The following is a 12,415-nucleotide window of genomic DNA, read 5'->3' on the forward strand; positions in this document are numbered from 1 at the left end:
TAAACACCCACAAATCATCTTGGTTTAACTTCAACAAGTTCCCTGTGAACCTGGATGAGATTTCCAGTTCCCTAGCTTTTTAACCTCCATCATCTTGGTTAAAAAAATACAAAAAAAAACCTCTCTTCCCTGCAAACCATACTTTTTTCATGACCATGAATACAGCAAGACCAAAATAAAAGGGGTGGAAAACAGAAAATGTCACTGGAGTTGCCCTTCAGAGGACAAGTTACTGGCTGCCAAAAAGACAAAGAAATCTGCACCCTGTGTTTTCCTAAGGTGCCCTTTAAAATGAATAAAACATTTGACCCACCTCTAAAGGGAATATCTGCTATGCCCAGCCCTGAAAAGCAGCAGTCAGGGAGCACCAGGACAGTGGGAATCACCCCTCCGGGGCTGTCCACGGTCCCATGGACTACCTGACATGGCCATGGGCAATACACTGGAGGAATGGAGTCACAGACCCTCCCGCTGACCCTTCTTGGGGACTGGTGCAGGGAGCATCTCCTCTCCAGTCCCCAGAGCAAACACGGGGCTCGGGAGAGGCTCAAGGGGCATCCCATGGCAGAGAGACAGGAGAAATGTAAAAGTGTCTTTTAATATAAATATAAATCCATCTGAAGTGCTGCAGGAGAGGACCGTGCCCCGCGAGGGATGCCCGGGAGGGAGGTGGGCGTGGCAGGGACCGGCCAGCAGCCGGGGGAACCGACCCGGCATCACCTGGGCACCCCGTGGGCGAGCAGGGCTAGAGCCGGGGCAGCAGCAGCGGCAGGGCCAGCAGGGCCAGCAGACGGGGGTGCAGGGCGGTGGCCGAGCCCCGCAGCGTGGCCTGGTTGGTCTCGGAGGCCGGCGAGCTCTGGGCGCTGGCCAGGCGGCCCCGGGCGCTGCACAGCTCCTGCAGGTTCCCCTGGAACTGGATCTTGCGGGACTCCTGGCGCAGCGACTCCCAGACGGTGGCCGCTTCCACGGGGCATCGCGACAGCGCCTCGCTGGCGCAGGAATGGAAGTCATCCCAGGACCTGGGGAGGAGGGCGGGAGTCGGGGGCGATGCTGGTGGCAGGTGTCCCCACCGTCCCAGCGGCTCCCACAGGGACACTCACTTGCAGATGGCGTCCAGCTCCTGCGCCTCGTCGCCGCCCTCCTCCTGCTGCTGCTGCCGGACGCTCCGGGCCATGCTCTCCCCCAGGCTGAGGAGGCACTCGGCGAAGCCCTTGTAGATGGTGTCGCACTGTCCCGCCATGCTGACGGGCTCCTGGCTCGCGGCTGCGGGGCACAGAGAGGAGAGACCGAGCTGAGCCCCCGCCGAGCGCCGCCAGCCCCGCCTGCCCGGCTCGGGGCAGCGTGGCGTGACGGTGTCACCGGCTGGGGGTGACACTGGGCTCTGAAATGTGGCGAGAGGCTTCCACATCCCCCCGGACCGCCGGCATCCCCTCCCTGGGCACTCGTAGTGACCCTTCGCTCCTGGCCCCGGAGCCCGACGCGGTGTGACGACCCCGCAGCGATGCTGCCATTCGCCGCAGGGCTCCTGCCGGCCGCGTCACCTCGGGCCTCCCCGGCTCTCCCCAGAGCCATCTGTCCCGGCCTTTATCCCCTGACAGCAAAGATTAATTTGTGACTACAACAGAAAAAAAAAAAAACAAAGCAAAGGCTCAGAAAGCTGGAGTCCCTGCTCTGACTGCAGTGGGAAAGAGGGGGAAAGGGGACAGCAAAGGGGAAGGGGGATAGAGAAGGGGAAAGTGGGAAAGAGAAAGGGGAAGGAGGAAGGAGAAGGGGAAAGGAAAAATGAAAGTGGAAAAGGAGGGGAAGAGGAAAGGCGGGAAGGGGAAGGGGGAAGAGAAAGATGGAAGGGGAAAGGTGAACAGGAAAGGGGAAAGGATAAAGAGAAAAGGGAAAGGGAAAACAGGAAGGGGAAGCGGGGGAGGGAAAGAGGAAGAAAAAGTACAAAAGGAAAAGGCACAAGTGCAAGTCTGGCTGCTTCATTCTGAGAAGCCCCGATTCCCTGCTCTGCTCCAGAAACGATTCACCCCTGGCACTGGCCAAACCCTGGTGCTGGACACGGGACAATGGGTGACAGGGTGTGTTCATGAGGACTACCAGTGCATCCATGACCAGTGAGAAGCTCAAAAGGAGCTGGTGTGTGACTGGGTCACAGAGGAAACCTGCATGGTCCTCAGCTCTGCCCCAGAGGTCCTGCAAGCCAGAAGATGTGGGGTCCGTTTGCCAATTCACAGGACTTACAAGAGTTTTGGAAGTGACATGGGTGTGCACCAGGGAGGTTTCTAATTGAGGAGAGCCATGTGGAGAGCCCTTGGAAAGGTGACCCCAGAAACAGCTGAAAGTTTCCTGGTGACTGCTGAGGCAGCCAGGATGTCTCCAGGAAGCCGTGTGCCTTGCTGCTGGCATCCCATGCCTGCACCCCTGGAACAGGGTCCTGAGAAAAGTGGCTGTGGTCGAGACTAACACCAGGACGAGGCTGACACGATCACAGGGCACTTCGGGAGTTTGCAATGAGAACCCCCTGAGCACAGCACCGAGGAAAGTCTCGGACTGATGCCAGACACGTGGGTCACAAACATCTCAGGTATCAATAGAGGAAGTGGAATCCATTGCTCCTCTTTTCACCCAGCCAGGCAACAAGCCTGCCTCCCACCAGCCCAAGGACCCAGCAGCTTGGGCAGATGATGCCTCCCTTCAGCCGGCTGGTCCCTGCTGCAGGCTGAGGTTTCACCCGCTGGGCTCCTCTAAGGTCCGGCACAAGCCCTCCCCTCCGCCCAGCTCCCTCGGCACGAGGCTGGGCGGGCGAGCAAAGAAGGAGAAAGCAGGAGAGCAAATCATCTCTGCTGCTCCGCTGCAAAACCATGGGGAAAAACCTGCTCCCGGCTCCGTCAGGGAGAAAGGCCAAGGGAAAAGCACGGAGGAAGTTTCCCAGGGCGCTGCAGCGCATCCCGAGCTCCCCAGCGAGTGCAGCCATCCTGCTCCTGGGGAAGGGTCGGAGTCACCCACCCTCGGAGCCTAAAATCCACCAGGGGTTTGGAGGTCCCTGTCCTGCATCGTCCGTGCAGCCGGACCAGGTTAATCCCAGGCTCCCCATCTCTCTTCAGAGCAGATTTGTCACTGGGTACCACTGCGCTCCGCATCCTCCCTCGGCTCTGGGAGGAGCGGGAGTGTGGAGGGAACACGCTGGTGCCAGTGAGGCGCAGGACCTGCCGGATAACAGTCCCCCAGCGATCAGGATGCCCTCCGGCCCCGGTGAACGAGGGCAGCAGGGAAAACCAGCGGGTGCGTGGGGTGGGCACACAGGGCTGGAGAGCCAGAGCTCGGGAACTGTCCCCGCCTGAGCAGAGACATCCCGGACAGCGCCGTGAAGCCGCGTTCCTCCTTGCCCGGGTCTCAGGACACGGGACAAGAGTGGATGGATCGCTGAGCCGAGGGGCAACCGGGCACCCCGCTCCCCAAAGCCACAGAGGGTGCGGGACGCGGGCGGGGGTCCCGCTCCCACCCGCCAGCCCCCCAGCCCCGGCGGGGAGAGCCCGGGGTGTCGGCCCCGCAGCCCGGCCCGGAGTCCCGCGGCACTCACCGAGGTGCAGGAGCAGCGGGCACACGACGCCCAGCAGCCGCCAGCAGCCGCCGCCCATGGTGCGGACCCCGCGCCGCCGCCGCCGTGTGCTCCGCGCCCGCCGCCGCCGGCAGCCCCGGCCCCGCCGCCCGCCCCCGGCCCGCCCGGCACCGCCCCGGCCCAGCCCCCGGCACGCCCTGCCCGCCCCGCCGAGGGGCGGAGGAGCCCCCGGGGCTGCTCCCCGGCCCTTGCAGTTCACGGAATCACAGAATGCTTTGGGTTGGACGGGACCGTAAAAACCATCTCGTTGCAACCCGGCAGGGACACCTTCCAGCCCTGAGCAACCTGGTCTTGTGAACACTTCCAGGGCTGGGGCATCCACAGCTTCTCGGGGCAACCTGCCACCCACTGTCCTCACAGGGAATAAATTTTTCCTAATATCCAATCTAATCCTGCCCTCTGTCAGTGGGAAGCCATTCATCCTTGCCCTGTCACTCTATACCCTTGTCCAAAGCCCTTCTCCAGTTCTATTGGAGCTCCTTTATGTATTGGGAAGGTGCTGTAAGGTCTTCCTAGAACCTTTTCTTCTCCAGGAAGGAAGAGCAGAGACATTTTTGCTGTGAAAAGGGGAATTAATGTCCCCTTCCCATAGCCAGCAGCACACCATTACCTCCTGCCTCTCCCAGGAAGCAGAGACCCCTATGCCCTGCTGGACTCACACAGGAAAGCTTGAGCAGAGACTCAGGAAAAAATCTGGGAAGAGATTTTTAGGTTCTCCAGCCTGGAGATAGTTTGATATCCTAAAAGACACCTCAGTCTTCCCTCCATCACACAACAGAAGAAGGTCTCCACATTTTTTTTTTCTCAAAAAGTTTTTTATTGAATTGTTCTTAATGTTATTTCCAAAAAAAAACCCCCCAAAAAAAGAACAACAAAATCTCCCAAAACTTCAAAATTTAGATAAAAAGAAAAACCTTGGTGTAAAGTCAAAACTAATGTCTGAAACATGGACATGCTCCAATGCACAACAGAACCGGTGGCCCCCCAGGGCTCTTGCAGTTTGCTGCTGCCTCAGCACCCTGACCCAGAGCCCCTCCCCGGGGCACTGTAGAGGTATCACCCCCTGCCCAAACCTGACTCACTGGCCAGGTGGGCCGGGCACTCCACTGGGGATCTGGAATTAACGAACCTCAGAGTAACTAACTAATTAATGAATTCTATCGAGCCCCTCTCGCTCGGCTGACCTCCTCCCTGTGCCTACAGCCTGCCAGGGAGGAGGAGTTTGAGCCCTTCACTAAGGTGTGGGTCCAGGTGTGTGGTCAGCGAGGAGCACCGGCAGCCCCTGTGCTCGGGCTCAGCGCACACCTCGCTGCTCCCTCGCTGACGGCAGCAGATCCCAACTTTTACAGGGGTAAGGAATCCATCGGCTTCTGCTGCATGAGACATGGACTGCCAGCCAGCCTTGGGGACGGATGGGCAGGTGAAGAAGAGATTTAACTCTCAAAAAAGAGGCTATTCAGGAAAAATAAGCCAAGTGAATGTTCAGTGACTATTTGGAACTATACACAGATGGTGTTCGCCTTAGAGACATCACACACGCGTTGATAGATTTTCTGGCAAGAGCTCGTAACACCAGCCAGGCGCCGTTAGTAACTACAGATCTGCTGGGTGGGCTTCGGTGGAGCAGCCCACCAGGCAGCCAGGTCCTCCTAGGTCATGCCAGGGGTGACCAGGCCCTGGAGCATGATCATGAGGCGACGTGCAGGCTTGCTCAGAGGGTTGTGGGGTTCCACCTGGAGGAACTGGAAGAGCTTTTGCCGCACCTGGTTCATGACTGACCCCATGTGGTCTCGGGTGATGGGGTCGCTTTGGTCAAGGTGCATCACTGCATCCTCCAAGTAGCTGAAGGAGAGAGAGCAAGGTTAGGACCAAACCCAGAATATGATCCCAATCCGATTCAGTTCATGCTAGCGCTGGAGATGCGGTTTTGTTCCACACTCCACCCAAACTCTGCAGTATGTTCACTTGTCACAAAATAAATGTTCCTGACTCGCAGCACAGTCCACCTATCCTTTCCTAAACATGTGAGGTCAGCCTAAAGCTCCCAGCCTGCCCACCTGCCCCACAACCTGGCTGCTGGAACCAAGGCAGAGGCAACAGCCAGTAAGAACTCCCCACAGGGCTGGAGGTGACTCTCAGTAGATATTTTCTTAAATACCTTTAAATAGAATTAGTCACTCATTAGACAGTAAAACCCCTCAGCAGTGAGGCTCAGTTTGTGTAGGGTTACAATAAAACCCATCCAGGAAAGGGTGGGATAAGATCAAGACTTTTACCAACAAGACACTCTGAAGTTCAGATGAGCCATCAACTTTTACATCACAGTCTGAGTAAGGCAATGTGGTCACTGCAGGTTTTCAAAAACAATCCAGTTTAAACTTTACAGCAGCAGCTTTAACCCCAATTACCAGCCTGTAACTTGAAGCTCTTTTCAGTTTTTCTAGCTTGCTTATCCTTATTGAGTTAAAAAATCAATTTAAGTAATTTTTCCATACAAGCCATAGTCAAAACCTGTAGGTACCTTAACAATTTAGCTTTTAAGGACAGATAGCAGGGTTTTGACTCAGACACTAAAAATGTTCATGGCAAGTATCAGTACAGTCACTATTCTGTCACACAAGCTTTGCTTGGAACATCTACCAGAAATTATACCAGTAGCTCCTGCTGCAGCCTCCCACTGAGCCTTTCTGACAGTCACGACAAGAAACTGCTGACACAAAGTCCAGTGATGGGTTAAGAGTTGAGGAAAGAGCTAACTTGCCCTGGATATTGTATTATCCAGGGAACATGGCATTATCCCTTCTTTTGCTTCCACAACGAAATTGTTCCTTGGGGAATGGGGATTGCTGCACAGGCTGCAAATATTTACAGGCTACAATTCCAGAGGTACCAGCACCTACTGCTGGGTACTCCTTCCACTACTACCTCAGGGCAGCAAAGCTTTCTGTGGCAATGCTGACATATTTTTCTGGCTTTAAACATGCCAGTAACAGGCTACAGAAACTCCAGCTTTTGTCAAAGTTCTACCTTCCACTTGTAGGCACTGAATTTAAAGCCAGGGCTAAGAACAGGACCCAGTTCTCTGGTCATACTCACTTCAACTTCAGTTCTGTACGAGTGCCCAGATCTGAGGAGAGCTGCTGAATGAGGGAGAGCAGCACAGGCTGGGACAGCGGGCATGGATGCTGTCCAAATACTTGCTGAGTATCCACAGTCTCACAGACATATAGAACCAGGTTGAGATCAGCTGCTGTTAGAGCCTGCAAGGAAGACACAGCTAGAAATGCACAGGAACCAACAGGCAGGTGAGGGACACAGGACAGAGTGACAGCTCCGGGACGCTCAGTGGCTCAACAGCCTCCTCTGGGAGCAAAAATCTCTGCACCTCTGCTGTACAGGCCAGCAGGGCCATCTTTAGGCTCTTGCTCTATGCTCTGAGGACACCTGTGTCTGTTCAAAGCTGAACAGAGCACAAACAGACAGAGGGGAGCAGGTTACTGTCAGCAGCATGGAGCAGGGCCAGCAGTGCTATCATTCCCAGAAGAGTTTGCCTGCAGCAGCTCAAAGGGATCTGCCTGCATGTTCACAGTCAAAGGCAAGGTCAGGCCCCAGCTGGTAGATCTGCCTGGAGAGGCTTATGAAGCTGCTGCTCTTCAGAGGTGTGCCACGTGTCAGCACCAATGGCAGAACACGCTGGTTTACTGGAGCACTGACACTGTCCTGACAGGACATGGGCAGGGATGAAGGAACTTAACTGCTACCAAATCACAGAACCTGCATGGCTCTGGCTCCACTTGCATGAGAGCAACTGCACCCCTCAAACACTCCACTGCCACAGGTCTTTTCAGTCAACTCCTGTGTAAGCTGTTGTGAGATTATGTGCCCACCCCAAGGAGCCCTTTATTCCTTCTCAATCCCCAACAAGCAGTGGATGACTACCAGGAAAACTAGGTACCTGCTGGAAAGCTTGGTTGAGGTGTCCCTGCTGGAGCAGCTGAAGGATGTGAGTCTGCTGGGACTGGAAATCCATGTGAGTAGAGGGGATGGGTGTCCCGGCGGCCGAGCGCATTGCCTGGACGATGCTCGAGGTGACAGCTGCCTGCTGCTCCTTCATAGCCAGGCTCACTTCTCCTTTAATGACTCTCTGCACCTGGGCCAAAATAGACTCCTGCATGCTGAAAAAAACAAAACAGAACCCATGGGCACCTCTGTGAAGAGCCCAGGGATAACACTGCACAAAGCCTATACCAGTGAGAAAACAGGCTGGTTTGCTTTTTGTAGTGCGGCTCCCTAAGGGTTCATACAAACAGATCTGAGGCACAGGCAACTCTGTGGCCAACACCACAACATCCCAGGGTGCACTTGGAAGATGCTAGGATTCTGTGCAGGAAAGTGACATTTCAGGGAACTAAGTTTCTCATCAAACAGTGTTTTAAATCTTCAATGTCTCTGGCTTACGAGCAAGGCGACTAAGCTGTGGGGTTATCCCCAAATGGGCCAGCTTCCTACAGGAGATCTGTCAGATGCAGCTCCTCGTGTGCAGATGACACCTTTAGAATGAGAACACGCACTGTGCCTGTGACTTCTCCACAGAAGAGAATTTCACAGTGCAGACTCTGCTGCTCTGTGTGACACCTTTTCCCTCAAGGGCTGGATTCTCCCCTCTCACAAAGGGTACAAAGCATCAAATCTCCTCTGCCACAGGTAGAAAAGCAGGGCTTCCTTGGAAACAAGCACAGCCCATGCAACAAGACCAGGATTTAGTCTGGTGTCCTTCCTGGCAACTTTGGCCTGCACTGAAGACCCCAGCATGATCTGACATATGTTCTAGTGGCTTAAAATAGACAGGGTTGTTCTTCCCCCCAGCCACTCCCAATGCCTGGCAATCTGCCACTGCCCCATGGTGTGAATGTGCTGGAGGCACTGCTGGGATCCCATCCTGAAACCAGGAGGGCACAGCACAAACTGCCGCAGAGCAGTTGTGGGGAGAGAGAGTAGCCTGTAGAAACTGTATGCCTGAGGACACTGAGTAAAGAAAAGACTCCTCTGAAATGATCTGCAGGAAGTCCTCAGATTTGAGTCTGCTTAGTGGTGCCTTAGATCCTTCTGTTCTCCATTGTGCACATAGGACCTGGAGAAAAGCAGGCTCTGAGCTTCCCAACACAGCTGGGAAACCTGTGGGCAACAGACACCAGCCCACTTGCTTTGCCATAGTGCAGGGCCAACAAGCAGCCCTACAGCACTCCCTACTAAGCAGGGAGAGGTGCTTGTGATACATGCATGTACATCTCAGGGACATCTCCTTCCACAAGCCCAGCTGCCAACTTATTGTAGGAATATAAACAGGTAAAAGACTTTACAAAGTGCAGAAAGGCCCCAGAAAGTAGACATAAAGCTAAGAAAGGCTGAGAAATTTCAAAACCTTCTCATGAGAAAGCTAGGAAGTTAAGAACCAAGTGAATACATTTATATTTATCATAAGGAAGAAGAAAGAACAAGAACTTATTGATAGTTCAAGATGTGAAAAGTCCTAGATATATGCTTTGCAAAGATAGAAAAAGTTTCCATCTTAAATAATGAATTATTGTGTATTGTTTGAGGTTCATAGAAGTCCTTTTGTTAATGTTAAACCCACGTGGGTCCTTTTCTTATTGGTTAGAGTATAATGACTTTACACCTTTTATGCTATTAATTCAAAGAATATGTAGAAGAAGGCTTTGCATGGGCTGCCATCTTGTCTCTGATCTGTGTTTGCATGGATGTTGTGGTTTCTCTGTGTCTCTTGCTTTTTGCTTGTAGGATACAGACAGATAATAAATCCTAAGCCTGCAACCAGCCAGGGTCCCGTCCCGTTTGTGAGACACGGACCGAAACGGCAGACTTACTTGCCCACGATGACGTGCAGCTGGTGCTGCACCTCAGCATGGACACTGGCCGCGATGGTGGACGCCAGCTGCTCCGTGGTGCTCTGGAAGGTGCTGATGAGCTGCCGCAGCTGGTTCAGCAGCGGGTCCCGCACCTCCTGCTCTCGTACCTTCTTGTTCTTCAAGTGAGCCTCCAGCTGCTGGATATCTGCAACAAGCAGAGAGGGAGATGTTTGTGCCATCTGCACCTGTGGAGATGATCAGGGCAGAAATCCAGCTGCCAGGCTCTACATGTTCTCCAGCAGAAGGGATTGCTGAGCCTGTGTATGAGCACAGGACAGAGGAGAAGCACAAGCCTTGCTTTGGGCTGTATTATATTACACTAGAAACCCATCTTCCAGCCTCCCCATCACACAGGATCACAGGACACAGCAACAAACCCATCAGTTCTACAACAGACTTCTACAGGCACTTCCTTGTTCAGGGGACATAAAGGCAGGAGTGAGGGTGTTTTATTTCATACGTTGTGTGAATTGTGATCTGCATTAGTTCAATGCTCATGAAGAAACAGGAGAAATTTTTCTGACAAGAAAGAAATCATGTCTCCAAAGATTTAAAACCTGTATTTTAAAATATCTTAGGAACTGGCCTGATCAAAAGGGAGAAGAATGTAAGCTCTCGTATTTGTGGGAGACTCGTGCGGAAGAGGAAGGGTGCAAAATTAACAGCAGCTGGAGACACCCTGCAGATCTGTGGCCAAGAGAAGTCACTGTGCTAGCACTGGCCACATTCAGGCCCCCTCAGAAACCAGTTTTGCAGAGTAATACCTGTCCAGACTCCCCAAAGGCCAAGGATCTGCATCCCAAGCCTGAGAAGAGGAATGATCTTCCGCAGTGCATCAGTGTACAGTTGTCCTTACTTAAGGGTATGCTCTATTTCAGCTTATGTCCAACACTGTTCAGCCACTATTTAACCTCTGGTCATCCCAGTACCCTTCTGTAAACCTTCTCCAATCCATTACCCCTCTGAGAGGAGGGCCTAGTTGCAGGACTGCTGCCCTCTCCATTCATTATGTTCCTGACACCAGGATGGGACAATCCTGCAGCTGGGCTTTTCCTACTCAATAGATGAAATCACAGATTCCCAGAACACAGCTGAGTGTTTTGCTATGTGGGCTACAAAGACCAGAAGTGAATCCATACTCTCATAGCACCACCCACAAAAACATCCCCACTTCTGCTTCCCAAGTATGAAATAGAACACATGGATGGGCTAAGAGGTTAAACACTCACCAGTGAAACTCTGAAAGGCAAAAACATAAGGCCAACGTGTTGCCAACCACTAATGCAAATAGTGCAGAGAAGACTTGAAGGAGAAAATCTACTCACATTCCTGTGTGCCCTGCTTGAAGGTGTCATTGATTTGCTGGAACATGGACTGGCAGCTCTTCTCAAAGGCTGGCAGCACGACGCTCTGGAAGGCCTCTCTGTAGGCTGACTGGATGGGTCCCTGCAGAGTGTCAGCTGTGGCCCTCACAACACTGTCTGTAAGGTTCTTACAAGCACACAGAGAAGATTTCAGAAAATTAACTACAGTCTGTTCCAGGACTAAGGGTGTGAGCAAACACCAGGTCCCTACATCACACCCATGCCAGGTAAGGACAGCCCAGCGTCCAAGGGTGTTCCCTTGGCTCTTCCCACTGGCCAGGCTGCCAGCAGGCAGAACCTCTGCTTGCTCAGGGGCTGCCCAAAACCAGCACCACTTCTCTGTGCTTCTGCTATAGAGCAAGGGAAGATGGCACAGTCAGGCACACCTTCTTTCCCCTTCTCCTCCTTCCTTCCCAAAAAAAAACATAATTCCCTGCCAAGGTAAGTAAGCAGCTTGTGCCCCCTAAATAATGTAAATATATGGAGAACAGAATGCAGCCAGTCAAACATCTGCCACTTGACTGAGCTGGCCCTAAAAGTCACTGCTGTGGTGAGAATTTCTACTCTAGTAGAAAATGAACAACTTGGTAAATGAAAAAAATGTTAATGAGGCAAAGTGGCAGGGGAGCATACAAAGAGCTTGTCCTCCTAATGAGACCATGAAAAAGCTTTTGACTACTGGCAGCTAAACTGGCATTACCTAGAGACAGAGGTGAGGGGAAAAGGCATAAGAAGTTGCTACCCAGGCAGGTGACAACTCAGTGTGCCCTGGAAAAGCTACTCTGGTACTCCTTACCTTTGATTTCACTAGCTTGGTAATATTCTCTTTCAATGTCCCCTCAACAGCAGTGAGCTTGGTAGCAATAGTATTACTGAGCTGGCTGACGGTAGGGTCCATGCTCTTGGAAATGCCTAGGCATAACAAAAACAGGACAAAATTGCAGCTTTAAACCTGAAGTCACACTTCAAAGCTCAGAAAAGAAAATGAAATCAAATGGTTCTTGGATATGACACAGCAAGGGACAATGATCACAAACTGTGCTTGGGGAACTAAGGTTGGACATTTGAAGAAAGTTTTTGCTAGGAAGGTGGTACAGCTCTAGAAGTCACCAGAAGTTGTGGAACCTCCTGCATTGAAGGTTTTTAAGAGTTGGTGTGACAAAGTCACAGCTGACCTGATCCAGAATAGAAGGTAGCCCTGCCTCAGGCAGCTACTGGCTGCAGACTTTCCCACCAGCAGTTTTTGGAACATTTCCTTACATGTATGGTGCCAGTGCATCGAGAAAGGGCAAAGACAACTTCAAGCTTGCTCCAGCCAAGTCTCAGCATTTCCAAATTCATCAGCCTCTTTCACCTTCCTCCACTGAATAGACTCCAAAGGCTTTATGGAAGGTCAGACCACACTCTCTGGAAAGGCATTCCCTCTGGGAGCCTCATACTGCTTCTAAACCACAGCCCCTCTTCTCAGATTACAGTGGGGCCCACAGCAGCCTGTTATGCAGACAGAC

The 12,415-nt window shown here is 52.7% G+C and overlaps 2 protein-coding genes across 3 annotated transcripts in view; both read right to left on the reverse strand.

The window, feature by feature from the left end:
* Positions 1-579: 579 nt before the first annotated feature.
* On the reverse strand, positions 580-3,725 carry NRN1L (neuritin 1 like). 2 transcript variants are annotated; one of them, XM_068202988.1, is made up of 3 exons: positions 3,578-3,725; positions 1,101-1,263; positions 580-1,019 (listed from the first exon to the last, which is right to left on the reverse strand). In XM_068202988.1, the coding sequence occupies exons 1-3, from the start codon at positions 3,633-3,635 to the stop codon at positions 746-748; spliced, it is 495 nt and encodes a 164-aa protein (XP_068059089.1). In that variant the 5' UTR covers positions 3,636-3,725; the 3' UTR covers positions 580-745. The 2 variants fall into 2 exon arrangements, with proteins under 2 accessions (XP_068059089.1, XP_068059088.1); XM_068202987.1 differs by lacking the exon at positions 3,578-3,725 and adding an exon at positions 3,004-3,187.
* A 1,352-nt stretch (positions 3,726-5,077) lies between these two features.
* The window catches only part of EDC4 (enhancer of mRNA decapping 4), a 33,565-nt gene continuing 26,227 nt past the window's right edge, over positions 5,078-12,415 (reverse strand). Inside the window, exons 24-29 of the mRNA XM_068202990.1 lie at positions 11,704-11,819; positions 10,869-11,034; positions 9,502-9,688; positions 7,572-7,791; positions 6,713-6,876; positions 5,078-5,458 (exon numbers count right to left, since the gene is read on the reverse strand). Coding sequence (XP_068059091.1) covers positions 5,266-5,458; positions 6,713-6,876; positions 7,572-7,791; positions 9,502-9,688; positions 10,869-11,034; positions 11,704-11,819 — 1,046 coding nt within the window. The 3' untranslated portion in view covers positions 5,078-5,265. The remainder of the gene's footprint in view (positions 5,459-6,712; positions 6,877-7,571; positions 7,792-9,501; positions 9,689-10,868; positions 11,035-11,703; positions 11,820-12,415) is intronic.

Source organism: Anomalospiza imberbis, chromosome 12 (assembly GCF_031753505.1).
Source record: "Anomalospiza imberbis isolate Cuckoo-Finch-1a 21T00152 chromosome 12, ASM3175350v1, whole genome shotgun sequence".
In the NCBI taxonomy this organism is placed as follows: Eukaryota; Metazoa; Chordata; class Aves; order Passeriformes; family Viduidae; genus Anomalospiza; species Anomalospiza imberbis.

What these genes read in the sequence shown, in the direction of transcription:
- NRN1L (XM_068202987.1), bottom strand. Translation starts at nt 3,091, where the DNA reads ATGGGGAGCCTGGGATTAACCTGGTCCGGCTGCACGGACGATGCAGGA. An exon ending in GTGGATTTTAGGCTCCGAGG is followed by an intron (nt 1,264 to 3,003) that starts GTGGGTGACTCC and finishes TGTGCCCCGCAG; the next exon opens with CCGCGAGCCAGGAGCCCGTC. An exon ending in GAGCTGGACGCCATCTGCAA is followed by an intron (nt 1,020 to 1,100) that starts GTGAGTGTCCCT and finishes CCTCCTCCCCAG; the next exon opens with GTCCTGGGATGACTTCCATT.